Source organism: Tripterygium wilfordii, chromosome 9 (assembly GCF_013401445.1).
Source record: "Tripterygium wilfordii isolate XIE 37 chromosome 9, ASM1340144v1, whole genome shotgun sequence".
NCBI lineage: Eukaryota > Viridiplantae > Streptophyta > Magnoliopsida > Celastrales > Celastraceae > Tripterygium > Tripterygium wilfordii.
Genome location: NC_052240.1, coordinates 4,805,990 through 4,830,709, shown reverse-complemented (window position 1 = coordinate 4,830,709; position 24,720 = coordinate 4,805,990). Strand labels below are relative to the sequence as shown.

Below are 24,720 nucleotides of genomic sequence, written 5' to 3'. Positions count from 1 at the left end.
ATGTTTCTCATTGGAATAAATTAGATATATATTTGAATATATCTAACATGAAATTATTTATAACAACCTACTTATTTCTAAGGTAATAAAATATTTATATATTTGGCTTAACTTCTCTTCTTTTTTACCAGTAATAGATCAATAAAAAAAAAGAAACTATTTTCCATAAAAACAAATAAAACAAAAGACTTGAATCTTGATAATCTTTAAATTATTTATGAATCTTAAATTGCTAAGTATTTAGAGACATGCATGTATTTCATCAATTAATATAGACATCGACCACACTTATTGATATGTATGCATTATTGTATTATAGTTACAGTACAAGAGAAAAGGTCAAGTCATGTATTCTGGTCAAGTGATTCAAATTAATTAGTCAAATACTCACATAAAGAACACTTGCAAGCCTAGTTGATAAGCACTAACTTATACATCAATTGTCATTGTTGACTATCTAGATATACAAAGTATACATACATATATAAGTTTTATATATTCAATAATGCATGTTTATTTAATCAAGACATTATACAAATGTGTGAACACGTTAAAGCTACATGTAGATTATTATGTGATCGGTGTGAAGTAGTGCAAATTGAGTATCTTCAACTTTCCTTTTTCACTTTTCTTTCCCTTCATTTTGGCGTAGTTGTACTAACCACTCTAGTTGGCGAACACTCGGAAAATCCTAAATTCAATTGCCACTCGACGTACGTAATACCCTTGTGTATATGCGTTGAATTTTGACCCAACTTACCCTATTATTAGGTTGAAAATATCTGTTTAGGCCTATATGAATGTACAAAAGACAAGCTTGTATGGTCTTCTTCTCGTCTACTTGTCCACACACACATCAATAGAATGAGTCGTGAGATCATGAAAATTATGTTCCAATAATAGAATGGCATGCTTTTCTTTTGCATTTCAGAGTCTTGAAATATTTATTTCTTTAATTGTAATGCGTGCACTTACAAGTTACAAAGACTTTGACATTACAGTTACGGAAAAAATCAATGACTATTATAACTAACTGCTAACAAACTGATCCCTACTTGCATCATAAATAAACATAATTAGATTATTCACAGCAGATACTCTAAACAAAAACTCTAATAGTTCCACCACTCAACAAATACTCTAAATCATTTAAATATTGTTTTATACTTAAAATTTTTATTATTTAAACTCAATTTCTTTTACATTTAAATCAATTGACATAATAATAAATCAATTGATATTTCTTTTACATTTATATATTATATTTTTATTACTCAAATTCTTTTATTTGTGATATTAATACTTCATCTTTTTTTCTCTTCATCGATATTTATTAATGATTAATGAATTTAATATGCAATTGGTTGAAAACATATAATAAAAAATTAATTGTGTACGCTACAAAAGCTCAAAATTTTAAAAGCATAAAGAATTTAGAAAGTATAAAAAACAGAAGAAAATTAATATAATACTTAAAGAAATGGGACCCACACCAATTAAAAACAATTTCAAGGATTCCCAATTTGCTGCAAATGAGCCATTAGTTGAATGACAATCACATTATATGTAAGAGATCATCCACCCATTAGGTCGTGGATTTGAATCATATCCCCTTCCTGAAGCCCCGTTTAAAATTTTTTTTCCCTCAATTTGCTATAGTAGCATGTGCATTTGCAGTGTTATTGTGCAATATGCAGTTTTACCGTTTCGTTTACCATATGTGCTACATGCCACTTTTTTGATAAAACCGGGAAATTGCAGCGGTGTATCTATTTAGCGTTTTTGCTGGACATTTGTCTCTATCAATATTTACAAATTGAATGCGATTGTTTCCAGTAAATACTTAATTTTCAGTTGTGAAATTCAAATGATTAAAACACATACCCAACAAGTGATTAGGACTCATTCTTCCTTGCCCCGAATTGAATCAAATTGGATCACGACTTGCCTAAGCCAATAGGGTTGGAGAGCTTGATGTGAAATTAGGTGTTTTGGTTAGTTTCACTTCGATACCAATTGTCAGGGCATTCTTGGGGGTGGACGACATGGGCGGCCGCTCAACCCTTGAATCCCCAAGGCCTTCCATATTTTTGAAAAACTATTAGTGTTATAGTAGCTCTACACTCATTTAAGTAAATATCAATATTAAAAAAAAGAACAGAAAAGGAAGGCCACTTTTTTTGAATTCGTTCAGATTCCCCCCGAGACTCAGGTAACCAATTGTTAAAAATTGAATCGTTAATGTGACACAAAGGGCAATCTAAATATGGTTTTCGAGTTCTCTCAAAAAAAAAAAAGGTTTTCGAGTATTGGGAGGCAAATAGGCAATGGGCCTTGGTTCCAGGTTCCGCCTTCGGGTTTGAGCCATGTGATACCTAGGCCTTTTTTCTTTCCTTGATTAAAGTGGGCTTAGTTATGAATTTTATTTGGGCTGATTTTTCTATTTGTTTGTATTGTCTTGACGTGTCCAGTTGGTATTTTACTTGGGCGTTGGCCCTATCTTATTTGGGCTCTATTGAGAAAAACTTTGTTACTATGTAGGCCCAACTATCAGAAGCCTGTTTGCGAGCCCCGATTATATAGAACCTAAACCCACAACGAACAGGACGTCCTCTCTCATTTTTAGGGTTTTCATTCTCGCAGCAGCAGGAGCAGAGCCGCCGTTCCGAAGCAGCATCAATGGGTAACAAGAAATGATGGAACTGAACAACTTTTTGAATGTTTTTCTCTCATGTTTATTCTGTTTTTGATGTTTTCGCTTGTGTTTGTGTTTTCTTTCTACGGCGAAATGAAAATGATGAACAGCGAGGATTAAGGTCCACGAGCTGAGACAGAAGCCCAAGGCGGAGCTCTTGAACCAGCTCAAGGATCTCAAGGCGGAGCTCGCTCTCCTCCGTGTCGCTAAAGTCACTGGTGGCGCACCTAACAAGCTCTCTAAAATGTACGTTAACATTCTCTTTTTCTTTAAGTATCTTCTCCATATGACAAGTATTAATTTATGTATGCATCGACTCAGTTATTATTGAATTTTTATTATTTAGTTATTGTTTGAAGCTGTGCTCGTGAGCTCGATTTTTATGTGAGTTATCCATAAATCAGGTTGACGGAAATTTATTAAGGTGCTTATATTGAAAGAAATCCTAAAATTTTTATCACAAAAGCTATTGAGTAGTTCGATACTGTCAGTTAGCAATCCATAGGATTTTTTTTACATGTTAGTTTTAGATGAATCTTGCTTTTATGAATTGAAGTCATCTATTGAATTTGTGCCATTCAGTGTTCAGTAGTGTAATTGCAGTTATTCAATGGATCTGCCAAGTTTTATCAGGGCCTGAATATGATTTTATCTGATACAATGGAGCTAAATTCGTGTAAATTTTACTTGTGGTTGATTAATGTTGGCTTGCTATTACTTGTTTTCTACATGAAGTGGTTCTCGACGTTCTCGTAAACCCTTCCATGGTACTCTATTATGGGTTGTATGGATATCTTCTGGCACTGATAAATGTGACGTGGATTGCTTTCAATGCAGCAAGGTGGTGAGATTGTCGATTGCCCAGGTGTTGACTGTGATTTCCCAGACCCAAAAGGCTGCACTGAGAGAGGTTTACAAGAATAAGAGGTTCATGCCCCTTGATTTGCGTCCTAAGAAGACCAGAGCCATTCGCAGAAGGCTAACAAAGCATCAGGTGACTTTTGCCTGTTATTTTTTGCACTTTAGTTTATTTTGCTGTCTACGTTTCTTCCTCGAGTCCTATTATTATTGTTGATTCTTGATTTCAATTGTCACATCCACATCCACATCCAGTTGTTAGTCTGTTAGTCAATCTTGCAACTTCATTGATTTTGTTGATATTAGATGGAAAGATTTTTAATAATTTGTTGAACATCGCTGCATTCTTCCCTGCTCTTATGAATTGGGACTCCATTGGCATGTAATGCCTCTGTCGTCGTCATTGATTTGATGTAAAATAAATACACTCCTTATGCGCTACTTGCTCAATGTTGATGGTCTGTGGTCGTATCTGTGTTAATTTATTTGAAGGGTTTGGCTATGCACCACCTTCTATGGGCTCCACCGGTCATCTAAATCTTGTTTTGAGGAAGAAGCGTAACGTAGTTTCTTTTGATTAGATGTATGTGCAGATCTAATTTTGCAACTTGATAGACCTGGAACCCTTTGTTTTAGCGTGTTTTCTTCTTGATGTGTCAATTCTTTGATGTCTTTAGCCTGTTTGTATTGCTTTTATCGCTTGCAACAATTTTATTCTCTGGTTCTTGGTACAGGCTTCCTTGAAGACAGAAAGGCAGAAGAAGAAGGAGATGTATTTTCCCATGAGGAAGTATGCTATTAAGGTGTAATGCAATTTTATTACCTAGGATATTTTGGTATCTTGCAGTTATGAAACGTTTGGATATGAAATTTTGATGTTATTTACTCCTACTGGTCTTGTTCGTGAACAATATTGTCATTGTTTTCATGCCAAATTTGGATGGTTTATATTGGCAAAGTTGGATGACTAGGTTTGTGATAGAATTGTGGACCAGACAGCTATTTATTTTCACATCTTTGAGTAGACCTGGCCTGGTGCTATTATTCTGTCCATACGAGCTATGTTTTCCATATCGTGATTTGTTAGGGAGACGCCTCCCAACGCTTTCAATGCACACTTTTAACTCCATTTCCGCACTGCAATTTTTTTACTCTACTTTGAAGACAGAAGTTAGAAGTAAATCCGGGCATATGTTACTTTTTTATTCATGACTAACACCAATGAACGAATGTGCCATTGGGCGTTGTTTGTAAGTTTCAGTATTTTGTGCGTTTTAAGTTTCTGATTTTGTTGGATGAATTTCCTGAATATCGCATAGTTTGTTTGTGTTTGGGAAGAATACCTAGGCCTGATGTGTTGGAAAGAAAGTAGAAGAGGAACACATTAGGTTTTCTTATTGGTGAGGCCGGGAGGGATTGTTTACAACTTTTTGACTCCTTCATTTTCTCTCTACTTATTTCGGGAAACTAGTTGTTTCTTTCCCTTTTTTTCATGAATTGTTTCCATATTTTTGTACGTGGTATTGGATGAAGCGTCTGTGCCCCTTTACTTACAAGTAGCAAAGCAATATTGTGAAAATCTGTGCTAAGGTTTTTATTAGGTGCTTGAAATTGCTTTAATAAGATTTTTTCTGCATCTCTGATTACTCAATTGCATTAGTTGTTTTAAACTGTAATTTTCTGACCGGGTAAACGGATTTTAAGATTTAGCAACTGTTGTTGGGTCTTATTCCCTTCAGCCTCGATGGGTTTTTCCCTTGTGTATAGATTTCGATACTGATGCCAACGCATAATTGGTATTTGAGGCATCGATTTTGGCAAGCCCATGGGCCCTGTTGTGCCATTGATGACTATGCAAATTGGGCTGGGTGATTTGTTGCTGTCTACGTGGAATCGCTGCGGCCTGCAGATACCTCAAAAGGTCAATTGAAGTGTTCAATGCCCATTAGTGTAAGATAAACTTGTGTATAAATTCATGCTAGGGAGCTGTTAATTGCATACGTAGTTCAACTATTTACACACATATACTCAAGATTCCCCAAAATTTTTTTAATGGACACATTAAAAAACCTTGTTGCTGCTTTTCTTAATGTTGAATTTCTCCCTAAACCCTAAAACTCAAAGCTCTTTCTTGCGCAAAGTCGGGGATCCTTGATGAATACTAACCACACGGGATAGGGGTCCAAATCTAGCATCATAAGTTTGTGTCTAATTCTCTATTGAAAATTCAGGTTGACAATATGAGGTTTGTGCTCTCTTATAAACTAGACTCCAAACACATCATCTTCCCATGTGAAACTTGCATCAGTCCTCAAAGGCATGGTTGGGCTTTGTTAGTCTAGATCCGAATGCCCATCTTCCTTTACTTCACGGTGAGATAGATAAGGGGTCCCAAGCACAGATCTCTCCTAATTAAGAGCAAGGGGCCTCCATATTTTTGCTTTTGATTTTGCATGTTGGGTTGTGCAAGTTTTAAGACAGTTAATTTAACTGTAAAAAGTAAACGGGTTTTATGGTAATTTTGTATTAAGATGATTTGGTAAATTAATTTTTTTTTTTTTTGTTAAAGATGTGTGTGCAATGAGTTCAACTGCATGTACAAATAGGGGCACCCTTCATGCTATATGCATTCAAGCATAACCACCTTTAGGTTTTATTAGACTTCTTCAGCAGTTTACTTTTAAATTGTGTCCATTGAACTCTTATGGATGTATTAAATGAGGTCAACACTTATTGCTTTAAATTGTGAACTCATTTCAGATCTTGACCCCCAGATTTATATGTCCATCAAGTTGAAGTTGTATTAGAATTCAAGCTTTTGTAACAGCCAAAAAATGAACGCTTGGAAGGAATGTAATAGCTTGGTTTCTGTATTTTGATTCTTTGATCTTCGGATGTGGTGTGGTAGATAAGAAAATGTATTCGAGAGATTATCAACATTATTGGTAATCAGCTGGATTAGATATATCTGTGTTCAAAATTTGATTTCAATGAAAAACATATTTCTCAACAGTATTTAAAAAAAAATAATTATTGAAGTTTTCATTCTTAGCTGACCATTTCAAAGGTTGTCTAAAATCACAATCACTGACGTTATTCAAGAGATAAAATCACAAGAGGTAGATATGAAAAGTGAATAATAGTGATTGATAATAAGACCAAAATTCAAGATAAGAGGAATGTTGATGCCTTAATTTTGATTAATTTACTCAATTCAAAATATTGTAAAAATAACCAAAATATATCAATGATTGATTCGATTTCAATTATTTCCTCATAATTAATCGCAATAGTTTGACTTGGCAATCCCACAAGTGTTTGGTGGATAACATGGACAAGCAAGGGGATGATGGCCAGCAAGGGCAACTAATAACTTTGCAAAAAAATGTGGATGGAATCTCTTTGAAGAAAAATAAAATCAAAACCATGCTGTGAAAATAACAAACCAAATTTAATAATGTCAACGGATTATTGAAAGTTTGTCAGAAATCCAAGCCTCTCATATAACCAATTATATAGTTTGTTTTGGGTTTATCGATTTCTGTAGATACATCAAACTCGCATGACTTTGTTCCTTATAAGCACAGTCAATGGGCCAAGCCCAACTCACTTAAGTTTAGAAAAATGTCTAGTTATCTGTTAAGGGTGGGCTTTGTCTATATAAATCCTTTGGTAGACTTGTGTCTAACTAATGTGAAATTTTTATGTTCTTAACACTCTCCCGCCACTTATGGGCTGGGTTATGCCATACCCAACAGGTGGAATAGATGACACACCCAATAGAGTCGAATTGTTCGGAAGTGGAATAGAGGATACGTCCAATAGGGTCGAATTGTTTGGATACCATGTTAGAGATGCATACCTCTCATACAACCAACTACATTGTCCGCTTTGAGTTTACCTGTTATAATTAATATATCGGGTCAGCACGACTTTGTTCCTCCAAGGTCAAGTCCAACTCACTTAAGCCTAGGAAAAGACCTAGTTGTTTGTTAAGAGTGGGTTTTGTCCATATAAATCTATTGGTAGATTGATGTCTAATCAATGTGTGACTTTTATGTTCTTAAAAGGGTTAGTGGGGAGTATGATTTTTAAGTTGAATTTGAACTGACCCCTTTAAGAGAAACCACAATGGTGTTTTTTATTGGGACAACAAAATATATTGAGATAAGTGTTTTGCTGATATGGATGAGTATTTTTGATGTGGTTGGGTCAACAAAATATATTGGTACAATGACGTAAATTTGCTGACTTTATTTTTGGTGTAATAGAGGTACAACCCGATATTGATTTTTATGTAAAAATGTGAATGTTAGTGATGGGACCCACATGGATAGTAAACATAGGGACATGGGTCTTGCCAACAAATCGACTCCATTGGAAACTCTTTTCTCTCCATGCACAACAAATTGGACAATATAAACACTCCATGCCCCTTGCCCAACCACATGTCCCCCAGCTTCTGGAAACAGAGTATTTGAGACAACACAATTGATTCTTCAAAGTAAATCCTATTCAAACATTCCGGCTCCACCCCCACTCAATTCAAGTCTCAATCATGGGCGTGCAGCATACTTACTAGCTAGGCTCCACTCTTTTTTTGCAAGCTTAGAGCACTTGCATTGGTTACTCTAAAACATTGTCTGTTGCTACAATAGCGAGAGATCGGTACAGACTTTCATCCAATCCAACTTGTATTGGTATCTGTTCAAAATACATAAAATTCAGACATCCGACTTTTGTCAATAACTCTGGCGCATTCTTATTGAGTCGGTAGAATTAAAAAAATACTATTATATTGGCTCGCTTTTGGTAAAAAATTGCCCAGATGGTTTTCTACATAACAATTTTTTATTCGGATATCATCTCATTAAAATATTCATTCTTCATTAAAATATTCAAGCATTAAGAGATACATTAATTATTTGTACTAATATATTTTTATTTATAATTAATATTAATTATTTTGTCTAAAATTAATATATAAACTATAATATATTTTGTAAACATTTTAATTCTTACTTGAAATGATATAATATACATAAGGAATAATAAAATAAGAAGAAACTAATATTGTAATGCTGTAGAGTTTTAGAATAGAGATACCGATGCAGTGGTTGTTGTATAGAGAATCTGTAAACTATTAAAAAGTGACATTTTATAGATAAAATAGAAAATCTATTAAGAGATACCAATGTGAATGCTCTTATTCTCCTCCTCCGATTTTCCCATTCCAAAATTGTGTGCCTGTGGTCTACCAGAAGATTCTACAGATACGTGGTCACATAAGGTGGTTAACTTCAAAGCTCAAACACATATAAAAAATAAAAATAAAAAACTTCAAAATTCAAAGTATACCACTAAAATGGGTCAATGACAAAATTCAATATTTTCTTTTAAAAAAATGCATATCTACCACAAATACATATTATTCTTCTCAAACTGTAGGAGTGCTAAGGGATACTCAGAATTGGGGAGTTCAAGAATTTTATAAATCGATCTCAATATACAAAATACAACGGAAGAGAAAAAAATACTTCATCTAATAACTAATAATGATCAATGGCGAAGTCACGTACAAGTGACACCCCTCAATTTTTTTTTTTAAAAAGGCACATATATATACTAAATAACAAAATAGTCCCCCTGAATTTTAATTTTGACCCCCCTTTTTATAAAAAAAATTTATGCTCATGGTTGAAATAATAAGACATGTGACAATTATTACTTATCCTATTTCATAAATAGTGAAATAGTTTACTTTTAGTGTTATTTTTTATACTTTCGAAGATATAATTAATGGATAACCCCAAAAAAACTCCGGAGACGTTGTCCCCGAACCTCCGTTTAACTTCGCCCACAATGACATAAAATCTTCTGTACGCCTCTACGACCCCCTCACATTTGGGCCTAGCTTCGCCCCCGATAATGACCCTAAGGTAGTGTCTATGACAAGAAATATAAAAGCAGCAAAGAAATTGAGGGGCTGCGTAGACTTGGTAGTAACGGTCACAAAATTATCAGAATTTTTAGTTTCACGACTTTAAAAGCACATGCCACGTTTTTGAGGAAGAATACAGCACTACATTAGCAATTCCTAAACCCTAAATTATGAGAATTTTTAGTGCAAGTCATGTTTTTGAAGAAGAAAAGAACACTGAATTAGCAATTCCTATATATGGCTCTTTAACTTTTGTAGCATCAAACTTCTATGATAAGACTAATTAAATTCTTCTTGGTATAAGCATGTGTTTGATCTATGTGTTTTAGGAGTTATTTTTTTTTATTACAAGGGAAGAGGATGGAGAGGTTCGAACTCGAGATCTCTGTGAGATATCATACACATGAGTTGACATTTGAGTTACTCGTGGTTCTCGGATTTTAGGAGTTTTTGTTGTACATATTACTACACACATATATAACAATTCTTACATGTGAACCAACCACACGAACTTATTTCTAATTCATTAATACGGCGGGTCTCACAACAAATATATGACCCTCACTTTTGTTATGGTTTATTACATGTAAATCTTTGTAATATTTACATGTAATAACTACAATGAAGTAAATAAGTTGTTTCACTTGGAATTTTTCTATGACCGAGAATGACACAAAATAAATTTGCTCTTTGAACATATGATATAGGGTTAAACTCGGGTTGTTATACTTGCACGCATAGAAGTTTCACACCTGACAACATGGTCAGTTAGTCAAAACTAAGTGCGTGGCCACAAGAGTATTGCTTAAAGTAAGAATGGAACACATGACCTTCCATGTTTATATAGTTTAACTCCAAAAAGATTCACCATTAGAGTATCACCCAAGTGGTTTCATTTGAACTTACATGTTACAGTTACATATCATAGTTCGTATATGTAAAATAGGGTCTTGAGCAATGCAGCTGGCGTCATGTATTTGGTTTTGGACATTATTATGACGCACGTCAAATTTTTAACTACTTAAAATATTCAATCATAAAGAATTAAATTAGAATAAAGATGAGAATTAATAATTGAATTTAGAATTCTTAAAAAATAGTTATTTTTATATAAATATGATATGATCAGTTTTATATCAGGCAAAAATGAATTGACATCCTTATCAATTGAATATGAAGTCGTTGAATATGATGTTGTTAGTCAAAATCAACCATCGGCTCTGTTGATATAGAATATACATGGCCTTGAAACAACGGGTATATAAAAATTTGAATTATTTTTATTTAGTATTACATATTTGGTCAACTATATTCTTAAAGTGGTTGTTTAAAATAAATGCGTGAGAATCTAATTCCAATGAGTTCAGAGTGGACAAATTATTGTATGTGGGCGTGGACCCGATTTATGAGAAATTAAATGGCCAAAATAGTTTGGAAGACCCAAAAACAAAATCCTTGGAGCAATCCTGAATAATTAAATGGGTGATTGATTTAGTCTAATTATAAGTATAATCAGAAGATGCCAGTACCAGCCTTCACCATATCATGATTTCCATAATAATACTTTATTAATTTGCACATTCTACCACCTATGGTTTGTATCTTAGTCTAATCTAGCTAAAGAAGACTAAGTAATTAGAAGGTCCTAATATTACAATAATGGTAGTTATTATCACTAGTTCATACAAAAAAATAATATTAAGCATATTTTAAGGTGCAACTATCATTTCCTTTTCTTGCCAAGGCACTGAGATTTAAAAAAAAAAAAAAATTTAAACGAATCCCATAAAATTAGGGTCAAATAAGAATATTGAATCCATGTTTGTTGCATATTCGAAGGGCATATATTATTTTGCAACCTTTATCATATCAACCAATATTGACAAAGTCAGATCTAAATAAAAAAAAGTTGAATCCATGTCAGTTGCCCTGATAAGACTTGTCAATTGTAAATAAATAAATATATATATATATACACACACATATTCTGAAATAAAAAAAAATATATACATAAAATATATATATATATATATATATATATTCTGAAATAGATATATGATATTTGGTTAGTGCTTTATTCTGTATATCAAGTCAAGTTAAACACAGCACATAATACACCCAACCACTGATTGAAATAGTAAAGATGATGTGTATTATTTTAGTGGTCTAGCTTCTCGAATCCCCCTTCCCGTTTCAAACACAGCACAAAAAGGCTCTTATTTTATGATTACTTTCATGTTAATGAGTCGAATTTTAAGTCTCTAATAGGAACAAAAGGAGGCCTCTACCTACAACTACAATAGGATTTCCCCACTTTTTCCTGCAAAAAGCCAAAAAGGATAGTACACTTTGGTAGAAAACTAGAAACCTAAGTGAGAAAAAGAAAACACATTTCAGAACACAACAATGAATACAGAAGCCAAAAACAGGACCTAAATTCATTGAATATTAAGGTATTAAATGACCTCAACAAGACTCGGTTTAATGAAATACTAATCAAGTTCTAACGAAGACATTGACATGTACCTAGTATTCTCTTTTAGGACTTTCCAGGTTGTTTCCTGGAAAAAGTTTAGGATTTATATCCATAAGCTTTGAGGACACAGCAAAACACAAAGCCTTTTAACAAATACAGCAGAACAAATAAATGTTTACACACCAAGATCTGCCTTACAGATCTTCATTCTTTTCAATTCATTCAATGAAGAAATTATACCAGAGAATTTGCTTAGAAAAAAAGAAACAGGTACCTGAGAATTCAGTCTAGGCATAATTTGTGGGTTGGTCATTCTCTAGAAAAGTTGGCTCCCAGCATGGGTTGGTTGGTCTTGAGTCTGTGATCCCAGACTTCCTCAAAACCGTGTAGTGCAAGTGTAAACACCCCTAGTATTTTTTTGTTCACGTAATACACAACAAAGTCAGTCAAGTCAATGCTTCTTGGTCTAACAAAGCAAGTAAACCCATTTCTCTAATCCAGTATCTTGCGGCCTGTGTCCACTATACGTATGCCTATATATCAGCAAGGGCTCAAAGCTAGTGCAAATAACTATACAACTGCTCTCAATAACTAATAGAGTCATTGGGAGCTTCTTTGTGCTATCTATTAAGCTTTTTTCTTAGTCCACACCCCTTAACTTTCAAGGCATAATGCTACTCACAGACTCTCCAAAGGTTAGCACACACTCACCAAGAAAAGAAATGCCTCAGTTTCTGTCCTCCAGGACCTCTATCTCTTCTTACTCTTTTGCAAGCCCTCGAACACCTTCCTCACCGATCCAGTATTCGTTTTCTGAATCTATGATAGAAGAAAACATTGAAAATGCAGAGTCCATTATCACCAAATGGAATCTGAACTCCTCTTTCACAAAAGTTATATCTATTTTCAATCATGATAGAAAGGAAGCCAAAGAGTTTCTTACAAGGGTTGAAGATTTGCGCCAAGCCATGCATTTTCTGGTTGCTCAGAACTCCAGCTCTAGTAAGCTTGCACTAGCTCAAAAGCTCATGCATATGGCTATGAAGAGACTTGAAAAGGAGTTCTATCAGATACTGTCTGCGAACATCGACCAACTTGATCCAGACTCTGTTTCGAGTCGATCCTCAGATGGCACAAGCACTATCGATGATGGTGACGATGTTGGATCTGAAGAGGAGTTGAAATTGGCAGGTGAATCGATCACTAAGGTGGAAAGAGTCTCGGCCCTCGCCATGTCTGACCTTAGGTCCATAGCTGATTGTATGATCAGTTCTGGTTATGGCAAAGAGTGCGTTAAAATATACGAACTCCTCCGAAAATCAACAGTGGACGAAGGGCTGTATCAACTTGGTGTTGAAAGATACAGATCTTCTCATATTCATAAAATGAATTGGGAAGCACTCGAGCATGTCTGTCAGCACTGGATGAGTACAGTAAAGATAGCCATGAAAACACTGTTTACCGGAGAAAGAATTCTCTCCGATCATGTGTTTTCAGCATCTAACCCAATCAGAGAATCATGCTTCTCGGACATCACGAAAGAAGGAGCAAGAAATCTACTCAGATTTCCCGAGCTTGTAGCAAAGCATAAGAAATCATCAGAGAGAATTTTCTTGCTAATGGAACTCTACCAAGTGCTCTTTGATCTCTACCCCGAAATAGAATCAATTTTCAGCTTTGAATCAATGTCCGCGATCAAAATACAAGCTCTTTCATCACTTCAGAGGCTTGGCGAGTCAGTCCGCAGCATTTTATCAGAATTCGAATCAACCATTCAAAAGGACTCCTCAAAAACTTCCATCGCTGGAGGGGGGATTCACCCACTGACTCGTGAAACGATGACTTATATATCTTCACTTGCAGATTACAGCGGGATTCTCTCTGAAATTTTCACTGCTCATCCTCCAAAGACTACACAACTGCCTGAGTCTTATTTTGACAGCCCAGCATCAGAGAATGGTTCAGTACCCACAGTGTCACTCCACCTAGCTCGGCTCATACTAGTCCTTTTCTGCAAGCTTGACAGTAAAGCCGAATTATACAAAGATGCGTCTTTGTCATATCTCTTCCTCACCAACAATCTTCACTTTATCGTCGAGCAAGTTCGTTCATCTCACCTTAAGGACCTCTTAGGTGATGATTGGGTGTCCAAACATGCTAAGAAGGTTAGACAATATGGTCTGAGCTATGAATCCATGGCTTGGACTAAGGTCTTCTCAACTTTAACAGACCCAGTTTCCCCAGCAATACCACCAGAGGCAGCTATAGACTGCTTTCGGAGATTTAGTGCCGCTTTTGAAGAAGCATATAGGAAGCAGACATCATGGATTGTGGAAGACAGGAAGTTGAGGGATGAACTGAAAGTGTCAATAGCAAAGAAAATAGTACCCGTATATAGAGAATTCTATGATGCATATTTACCCATGTTGAGTGGGGAAAAAAACTTGGAGCTGCTAGTGAGGTTTGGGCCAGATGATCTAGGAAATCACTTGTCAGATTTGTTTCATGGTACATCTTCTAGTTCGGGTAGCTCATCTTCATCAAGGAATTCACGAGGATGTATGCCCTGATAAAATAAGAGAATAAATACAGCACACTGCATATTGGGATCAAATTACCAGTTCAGACAGTGCATATATATTGTAATAAATAAATGATTTCCCCGTAATAAATATATGCTTTGATACTCATAAACTCCTCTATCTTTTATACATTATTACTGGTAGGAGTGTAGGACTCCCCATAAGGAAGAAGGTTATGGAGAAAACCAATGAACAAAGTTACAATAAAAACAAAATTGAAACAAATGGGCTAGTTGAATTGAGTAACAGGTAAGTGGTCAGATCTTCAATTGCTTCCAAAGCCAAAAACCAAGATAGAAAATACCATCAACCTGGACTGCTGGTAGAACCATTTTCTCATTCAGTTTTTGCTTGCCTTCGTTTTTTTTTTTTTTCAATCTGTATCGCCTAACAACATATGGAAATGGTCTTGATACAATTAAAACAAGTTTTTATTCTTGTATTAATCAGAAACAGATTGGCTGGCCGATGTAGTTTTCATAAAACATATTAATGGAAATGGATGCAGCCGGGCTACCATTCATCTGTTTTGATGGAACACGAGTACACGACAGACACTGCCGCACGCTAGATGTGGAAAAGTTGTCCAACAGTTATGCGAGAAATTTGGGAATACATGCTGTTTGTGCAAGTGTAGAATGTCAGGTGATTTTTTCCACCCATATGAAGCAACATCAAATTTAATATTTTGATCGAGCATATGCTTACAACAGATTCGACATTTTTTTTATCATTTTGACCTTTTCAAGGATTCTTTGTCTTGCTGATGCTAATTACTTATCAAGTGACCAGCTAGTATCTAGACCAAGGAATTTACCCTTCAGATTATCAGACATTAGATTTACATTCATCTTTCATCTTTGTAACATCAATAGGACATTCATTCTTTAAGTAACGCCTAGTTGATTAATTTTTTTACCATGAATAACAAAAAGACATCATCTCACCTTCTCCACATAATATTCAAAAGTATTTTTTTCTGTCCAGCTTCATATATATTACTGAGAAGTGAGAGCACATCTGAGGGAAGAAAATATGTTGAAAAATAAAATTCATGTGATTTTGTAAATCAAAGAAAACACGTATATGCTCAAAATATTAAATTTGATGTTGATTCGTATGTGTGGAAAAACAAAGATCATTCACCTGAGATTCTACACTTGCACAAACAGCATGTAATATATATCTTCATTTGAGTTCAAGTTAAATTCATCAAATTCCAAGTTAAATTCATCAAATAATGCTAAATAAATAATCAAAGTAGCTTGAGTCCAACATCGTAAGAGAACAGTATGTTGCACTAGAATCTAACACCACTTAAAAAGAGATGCAAAGGATCGAATGAGTCATGGAGCCGTGCAGTGTACAGAGCGAACTATTATTTTGCCTTTTACTAAAGAAAACCGTTTGTGTGCCGCTCCAAGCGACATACGCCAATTTTTAGAGCGGCATTTTCAGATGAAATTCCCCCAACCAAGTAGAATTTAAGGGTGTGTTTGGTAGAGCAGTTTGATTGATTTTCAATGCAAATGAAAAAACTGTGAATTTAAAGCTGTATAAAACAAAATAAAAACGGTATTATCTTTATCGCTCATAAAAAATGCTCTGGCAGGTGACAATTGTTTGGTGGAGCGGACCTGCTCCATCTTTTTGGGTAGAATAGTTTTACTAATTCTCTTATTCCAGTTAGTAAGAGGGAGTTGTTGTATAACCTTAAATGAAATCCTTTGTTAAAAGATCCGCATTACATGCCCTATTTTGGTTAAAGTTTCAAATCAAATGGAATGTTCTATTTTGATTAAAGGCACAAATCAAATGGAATTCTCCATGCCAATTAAGCTAAAGGCCCTTTTCTTCCCTTCTAAATTGCTTGTCGTCTTACTGTATTATCAAAGTGAGGTTGTTTGAGTTTAAGCAATGCACAAATATATGAATTTTAGGCAAAAAATATATGAAGTTATGTGACAAGATGAAAAGATTAATTTAGTTAAGAGAAGGTTTCCATGTTCTCACAAGAAGTGATTTGAAATTTTCTTCTCACAAGAGTGATTATTTAATAATTAATAAATGAACTGATTAAAGTTTTTGAATTTTTTGATATAAAGCATTTATAAGCCCTTCTATTACAGATGGGATTCACTTTAAGCCCTCCTATTATTTTTTATGAACATTAAACTTTTCTACTATTTTTGGTGAATTAAATAAGCCATTTCTAAAAACCTTGGATTAAATATCTATTACTTTTAATTTGACTCGCCACGTCAATTTCTAAAAACCTTCGATTAAGTATCTATTACTTTTAATTTGACTCGCCACGTCAATTTCTTTTGACTTGTCACATTAATTTTGTTTTGTCACACATGACAATATATGTATAATTAATTTTTTTCCAAGACAATAAAACCTCCATCCTTTTAAATAAACTAACCCTAATAAAATATTAAGCTCTCCCTCCTCCCTCTTGCACTTCATCATCTACGCTATATTCTCTTTAAGCTGAGATCCAAGCTTGGTGGTTTGTGTTCCTCACTCCGGTCTCTCTCATTTGTGAGTACTAACCGGTAAGTGTGCTTATCTTTTCATGGAATATTCAAACAATGTTTTTTGTGAATTTTATCTTTTCTTGTGATTCTTCTAATTATAGGTGAAAATTTCTAATTTGTTCTTGGATTTTTTTTATCTCCAACTTGAATACAAATGGACAAAGAAATGTATACAGTATATCTACACCATGGTGAGACATTTCTTTCAAATATCATGAATGATGTTTTAAATTATTGAAGGGCAAAATGGATATGTTTTCTATTGGTAAAGATAACTTATCGTATTAATATTTTGATGATTTAGCCAAAAAGTTCAATTTCTCTAATATAACTAAAATATTCTTTCATGATCCTAATTTACCCGTGGGGAATGGTGGATTAGTGAGAATACATGATGACAGTGTGAAAGATTATTTATATAGAACATGCAATTGTTGGGGCTTTATTGACATCTATTTTGATCATGATGTGGAGACTCCAAACTATGACAAAATAATTGAATTTCTTGCACTGCACTAATCAATTGCCGAATATCCCAACCATGACACATCAAATGTCAATGAAATAGATGAGGAGGAAATGAGGGACATAGTTCCCCTTGAGGAAGACAACCATCTAATAGTGGAGAGGCAAGAAATAGTAGTCAAATAAGTCCAACCGAAGCGGAGATTAATGGCCCCACAACTCAACAAAGTGGAGCATCCAATACTCACCTGAAGAAGACCAAGCGTAAAACAAGTAAGAGCAACAACTTCTCTGGTATTGGTGTCTACATTAATCCAGACACTGGAAGTGTAACGGCCCATCCCGTAGGATATAACCGGGCCCATGGACCGCTACCCCCAACCCCTCACCACTTCCAGTGGCTGAGGAAGGTAGGTTGTTGATGGGAGTCGAACGTACGACCCCCCCACCCTTTAACATAGGTCCCTCAAGCACACTATGTCACGGCTTAGTTGGTAGCATAGTGTGCCTGAGGGACCTATGTTAAAGGGTGGGAGGGTCGTGCGTTCGATTCTTACCAACAACCCGCCTTCCGCCTGTGAGTAGGGGATTGGAGAGGGGTTGGGCTATTTGGACCATGGATCCTGTGAGTACCTCCTGAGGGGGGAAAATATAAAAAGACAGTTTTTATGTAACGGCCCATCCCACAGGATACAGTCGGGCTCATGGACCGCTACCTCCAACCCCTCACCACTCCCAGCCACGGCTGCGAAAGGTAGGTTGTTGATGGGAGTCGAACGCACGACCCTCCCACCCTTTAACATAGGTCCCTCAGGCACACTATGCTACCAACTAAGCCGTGCCTGAGGGACCTATTTTAAAGGGTGGGAGGGTCGTGCATTCGAGGGTCGTGCGTTCGATTCCCACCAACAACCCGCCTTCCGCCTATGAGCAGGGGATTGGAGAGGGGTTGGGCTGTTTGGACCATGGATCCTGTGAGTACCTCCTGAGGGGGGAAAATATAAAAAGACAGTTTTTATATAACGGCTCGTCCCGTAGGATACAGCCAGGCATGGCTTAGCTGGTGACATAGTGTGCCTGAGGGACCTATGTTAAAGGGTGGGAGGGTCGTGCGTTCGACTCCCATCAACAACCTACCTTTCGCAGCCGTGGCTGGGAGTGGTGAGGAGTTGGGGGTAGCGGTCCATGGGCCCAGCTATATCCTACGGGATGGGCCGTTACAAGAAGAACAACCTTAACTGTAAGCACCACTAATTCTTTTGCTCAATTTATATTATTCAATTCTACAACTCATTTCCTTGAAGTATTTTTTGTTGCAGCCTGGGATATCAAATGCTCGGGTCATTCAACATGGTTCAAAGAAGACATCAGACACTATTAAATTTCTCACACAATAAAGTCAATGTCTGGATTAACATCATTCAACATAGTATTTTGATTTTAGATTAAAAATAAGGATGTAAAGTTATTTTGGTCATACTCTAATACAGTATTTGGATTTGTGTTTGGAAAATATGAAATGGACATCACCTATTGATGGATGTTTAATTAGTTTGAATTACACTGTTGAGCTTGTTATTTATTTTTGTTTATTGGACATAAACATGTTATTAATTGCCTTAAAAAATAAGCAAATCTAACAATCCTTCATTGGTTTTTGGTTTTGAAAAATTAATTATAAAATTATTGTCATGTGACAAAACAAAAATGATGTGGCAAAGTAAAAGAAGCTGATGTGGCAAGTAAAAAAAAATTAACAGAGACAAAACGGAAGTTTTAATTCTTTTAACAAAAATCACTTTTTAAATTCATCAAAAATGATTGGAGGGTTTAATGTTCACCAAAATAAGATGTTGATTGTATTCCATCTATCTGGTGGTCCGAGTGCCCATAATGACCTCCATTTCTATTACTCACGAGTTGACTATATGAATATATATCCGGTCTTTTCACCTTAAAAAAAAATGCTAGGATTAAAGTGAACCCACGTGTAATAGAAAGGCTTGTAAATGCTTTATACCATTTTTTTTTATAAAATAATCCACAAATAGAATTTGTCCTTTCAAGTTTGAACACCCCACGCTGAGTCTCGACCAGTCAAGCTAGTTAGCTAAGCCCTTCCTCGCACTCCCTTTCTTTTGTCGTCTTCTTGTAGATCAATTATCACAAACAAACAAACAAACAAACACCCCGGCAGACTCTCACTCACGCACCTCCATTCCTCTTTTTGCTTTTACAACCCTCTCATCTGCAGAAGCTTGAATGAAGTTTTAGGATTTTCGCTCACCTTCATACTCCTATTGATGGCGTCTTCCATCGAAGCAGGTATTGTATGTTTATTTGTGTATACGTGCATATTTTCTCTCTGGAATCTGGATGCATGTGTTGAGAGCGAATCTGCAATTCGATTATCTTAAAATCGGAGCTCGCAATATGCGAACTGTAATTTTTCTTGTCTGACACAAAGTTTTCCAGGTAAGTTTTATAATTTCTGAGGTGGAGAAATTAATTTTCAGCTATTTTTTGCTTTAATTTATTTTTTCGAAAATTTTAATTGTATCTGTAGAAGATTTTCTTCTGAAACAAACATAACTAAGTTATATACTGATGATTCCTGTGATTGATGAACTTCATTGATTTGATTAGATGAGAGAGACATAGAGAGCGGAGTGATGACTCCGAACTGGATTCGAAACCCTCTAGCGGAGCCCTCACCAACACCGTCGCCTTCAACGCCAACTGCTCCAGCTCTTGTTCTGTCAAATTCCGGCAAGCGAATAGATCAGGCCGGGAAGAAGAAGTACGTGAAGCAGGTCACTGGGCGCCACAATGACACGGAGATGCACTTGGCCGCGCAGAAGGGTGATCTGGCTGCTGTGAGGCTGATTCTTGATAATATTGACTTGCAGATGAAGGAGACTTTGAGTGGATCTGAATTGGATACAGAAGTTGCGGAGATTCGGGCATCCGTGGTGAATGAGGTGAACGAGTTGGGGGAGACTGCTTTGTTTATTGCTGCAGAGAAAGGACATCTTGATGTGGTTAAGGAGTTGTTGCAATATTCGAGTAAGGAGTGCGTTTCGAAGAAAAATAGGTCGGGTTTTGATCCTTTGCACATAGCGGCAGTGCAAGGGCACCATGGTAAGTGTGTTGAGGTTTTGGTTTTGTGTTTGATATGATTGGGTTTCTAGTCTTCATTTCCTTAAAAAAACAGTTTATAAGGCGTCACAAAATCCTAAAACATCAAGCTTTTAGTCTTCATTTTCTTATATAGCAAGAAACCATTAACCATGTAAGATAAAGTTATCACTTTGGGAAATAAGAATGTAATATACATGCCCAAGTAACACCTATCATAACTTTCTCTGAAAGCAGTCCAGTGGTAATGAGGGCTTGCTATTGAGAAGCATAGAATAGTGAGTGCTGAAAGGCCAAGAATAGTGAACGAGAGAGTGACAATAATGGTCTTCTTGATTACATATATTGCCTTCATAATATTCTAATGGAGTTTAGGGTTCTTTTACTCTTGTTCAGAATGACGCGACACATTTAGATTACACAGCCATTTGTTGAATGCAAAAATGAAGAGTGTTCTATGTCCATATTGATGAACTCAAGGTACTTTTTTGCAGCTATTGTGCAAGTGCTACTGGATCATGACCCAGGGCTAAGTCAAACCTTCGGCCCATCAAATGCAACCCCTCTTATATCTGCAGCTACTAGAGGGCACACAGCAGTAGTCAATGAACTGCTGTCAAAGGATGGTAGCTTGTTGGAGATTTCAAGATCCAATGGGAAGAATGCATTGCATTTAGCTGCCCGACAGGGGCATGTAGACATTGTCAAAGCTTTGTTGGACAAAGATTCACAATTGGCAAGGAGGACCGACAAGAAAGGGCAGACTGTGTTGCACATGGCTGTGAAAGGGCAAAGCTGTGAGGTCGTGAAGTTGCTTCTTGGGGCAGATGCTGCTATTGTGATGCTTCCAGACAAGTTCGGCAACACAGCATTACATGTAGCCACGAGGAAAAAGCGAGCAACGGTATGGCATTTTGTTTTGTTATTCCTTTACTTAGAAGTGCTTTATCTGAGTTGTTCTGCTTTTTTGCCTTTACCTATTAATTTTCAAAGTGGTTGACGTCCCCTCAATAATTTTGGATTGTGTATATTATATGTGTCGTTTTCAATGGCCAACAACTAGCATAGTTAGTGCCAGCAAGAAATTAAACAAATCCATTTGCCTGATATATTAAAGTTTATTTTGATTTGCCTGAATAATCAATTCAATTAATCTGTGTAATCTAGTGGATAGCTTATTCTTCACGGTTGTAGCATAGTAGCATACATAGAGGTCTGAAACTAAAATTGTGTCAATTATTTCCCAGTATTGGTTCCGGAAAATTTATTTGCAGGAGGCAAAAGTGCTCCTTAAGAACTTCTTATCTTCCAGAATAGTGTTTGTTTATCTGTCCATATGGCATGCATCTATAGTCATTGCTACTTGCATGTTCTTGTGGTTTCCCTGGTGTGAACTTTTCTTCGAAAATTGTTCATTTTCAGCAGCCAAAAGTCAGTCTCTGGAAGTTTCATTTTGCTTTAGGGTCTACATCATGCGAGCAATTACATACTCTGCTGACCTGGTTTCACTTTTTAGGACTTTCAAATGCAGCGAATAGCTTCTGTCGTCCCTTGGAGAGATAATTGGATGGTGACTTGGACTAAAAATAATACTATTTGGCACAACAGTTCAAACTATTGAACTGATATTCTGTAACTTAATGGTTCCTGATGCTGTTACGAGTCACAAATGATTCCTTTGACCATGGTTTAGGACTGTGAATCATAGTTTTCATGTCTTTTTCCGCTTTGATTTTCCTTCGTCCATAGTCCATACAAATATGTCCATTTGCTGTGCTTGTGTCATGATATAGGGGCTCTGGTCACATGCCTTAAACCGGACATCAAAGTTGCAATAGGAGGTCTTTGAATGTCTTAGATGGTCCAATTTGACCCCAATGAGCCAGTACCAATCGCATGTGATAATGTAAGACTCAACGCATGTGAACCTTATTAAGTTATTATAATCGCACACTATTTTTTGAAGGCTCATTTCTATATGTGGTCAACCTCTACTAAGACTCAACACATGTTAACCTTATTATAGTTGCACACTTTTTTTTGAAGGCACATTTCTATATGTGGTCAACCTCTACTTTTTCATTTTGGACAGCTTTCTATGACATTGTATCTCGAGGAATGTACAGACCCCCAAAATATGATCTCCATTTTACTCCTAAATCCATGTGGCATATGCTATAGACTCAACACATTGTATCTCCGCATGCAAACCTCAATGTTTTATGGAAATACAAGCGAGTTTAACTTTTAGTTTTTAACTAAATTTTGTAATCCTATCTCTGATGCATTGACATCGGATTTTGCTTCTTGATTGTCTTTTTTTTCTTTTCATATATTACTCCTCAGCTGTTTAGCGAATTTAAATGAAGTATATCCCGCCTTGGCAGAAAAACTCATTAGTTCATTTGTTGTTTATTGATATTATGTGTTTTACAATTAGTTTCAATCGAGAATGTAAATGAAGTATATCCAGCCTTGGCAGAAAAGTTCATTAGTTCATTTGTTGTTTCTTATTGATATTATGTGTTTTACGATTAGTTTCAATCTCTTTGGTTAATATGCGGGACACAAATTTTGAAATATGCTGATGGATGGCGTCATGTACTATTATCTTGCAGATAGTGAACGAGCTGTTATTACTTCCTGACACAAATGTTAATGCACTAACTAGAGACCACAAGACAGCTCTTGACATAGCTGAAAAACTTTCCCTCTCTGAAGAATCCTCAGAAATAATGGACTGTCTTTCACGTTATGGTGCTGTGAGAGCCAATGAACTGAACCAGCCAAGGGATGAGTTAAGGAAAACTGTGACTCAGATTAAGAATGACGTGCATACCCAGCTTGAACAAACCAGAAGAACCAACAAGAATGTTCACAATATCTCTAAAGGGCTCAGGAAACTCCATAGAGAAGGGATCAATAACGCGACCAACTCAGTGACTGTGGTGGCTGTGCTATTTGCAACAGTGGCCTTTGCCGCTATATTCACTGTACCTGGTGGGGATTTTGATAGTGGAATGGCTGTGGTAGTGAGTCGTACTTCTTTCAAAATATTTTTCATCTTCAATGCTATTGCACTCTTTACATCTTTGGCTGTCGTTGTTGTACAAATTACCCTGGTTAGAGGAGAGACTAAAGCAGAAAAACGGGTGGTGGAGGTCATCAACAAATTGATGTGGCTGGCCTCTGTTTGCACTTCAGTGGCTTTTATGGCCTCCTCATACATAGTGGTTGGCAGGAAGCATGAATGGGCTGCAATCTTGGTTACAGTGGTGGGGGGAGTGATAATGGCTGGCGTTCTTGGCACCATGACTTACTATGTGGTGAAGTCCAAGAGGGTTCGATCATTGAGGAAGAAGGAGAAGAGTACAAGGAGGAGTGGGTCCAACTCATGGCATCAATCTGATTACTCAGATTCAGAAGTGAATCGGATATATGCCCTATAATTTGTGAGTTGTGATCTTTGGTATGCTTTTGAGACTGTAAACGACAACAACATTGTACCAGTACAGAATGCCGTATCTGTTGTCACATTTGCTTGTGCTCTACATTCCTGCTGTTAGAATGTGGCGGAATCAAAATGCTAGCCTCTTAACCTCCTTCTTTGATTTAGTAAAGAGGACAGACAAGGCAGTGATGAGAGGAGGGAATGGAGTTTGTGCCATCTTATCTTGTATGTTTGCTTCAATGTATCTGAACACCGTATAGTCATGCTTGGTGTGGAAACATGTAAATTATCATGTAATTTTTTTGTTTGAGCTAAAAATTTCATACCCATTTTGTTTGGGCTAAAAATTATAAAGCTGTGGTTTGGAATATGAAATTGCTCAACACCTTTCGTCATCATCAAAGCCTTTATTCCAAAAATTTAAGATCGAGATCGGCTCCGGAGTCTGGCATTTTAAGGTGGCATGTTAGGCCGGTGGTTTGCTCATATGATGCGGTTGAAGGTGCTTTAAGCCTTGATCTGGACTTCATGCTTTAGAACCGAACCTGGTCTATTTGCATGCAGCATTGTG

General features: G+C 36.2%; 3 protein-coding genes and 1 non-coding gene across 5 annotated transcripts; all 4 read left to right on the top strand.

The window, feature by feature from the left end:
- Positions 1-2,551: 2,551 nt before the first annotated feature.
- On the top strand, positions 2,552-4,627 carry LOC120005170 (60S ribosomal protein L35). Its single transcript, XM_038854659.1, has 4 exons — positions 2,552-2,683; positions 2,806-2,941; positions 3,533-3,689; positions 4,288-4,627. Exons 1-4 carry the CDS (start codon positions 2,680-2,682, stop codon positions 4,360-4,362), a joined length of 372 nt encoding a protein of 123 aa, XP_038710587.1. The 5' UTR covers positions 2,552-2,679; the 3' UTR covers positions 4,363-4,627.
- Positions 4,628-12,506: 7,879 nt separating this feature from the next.
- Positions 12,507-14,664, top strand: LOC120006527 (exocyst complex component EXO70H1). Its single transcript, XM_038856589.1, has one exon. The coding sequence runs from the start codon at positions 12,642-12,644 to the stop codon at positions 14,538-14,540; it is 1,899 nt and encodes a 632-aa protein (XP_038712517.1). The 5' UTR covers positions 12,507-12,641; the 3' UTR covers positions 14,541-14,664.
- Positions 14,665-15,904: 1,240 nt separating this feature from the next.
- LOC120006733 lies at positions 15,905-16,017 on the top strand. The gene has a single exon (XR_005470079.1). It is a non-coding gene; the product is annotated as a U5 spliceosomal RNA (small nuclear RNA).
- A 3,717-nt stretch (positions 16,018-19,734) lies between these two features.
- LOC120006088 (ankyrin repeat-containing protein ITN1-like) lies at positions 19,735-24,519 on the top strand. Of its 2 annotated transcripts, none has more exons than XM_038855965.1 (4): positions 19,735-19,885; positions 20,216-20,701; positions 21,193-21,602; positions 23,317-24,519. In XM_038855965.1, the coding sequence occupies exons 1-4, from the start codon at positions 19,864-19,866 to the stop codon at positions 24,145-24,147; spliced, it is 1,749 nt and encodes a 582-aa protein (XP_038711893.1). In that variant the 5' UTR covers positions 19,735-19,863; the 3' UTR covers positions 24,148-24,519. The 2 variants fall into 2 exon arrangements, with proteins under 2 accessions (XP_038711893.1, XP_038711892.1); XM_038855964.1 differs by having other exon boundaries at positions 20,207-20,701.
- Positions 24,520-24,720: the final 201 nt, after the last annotated feature.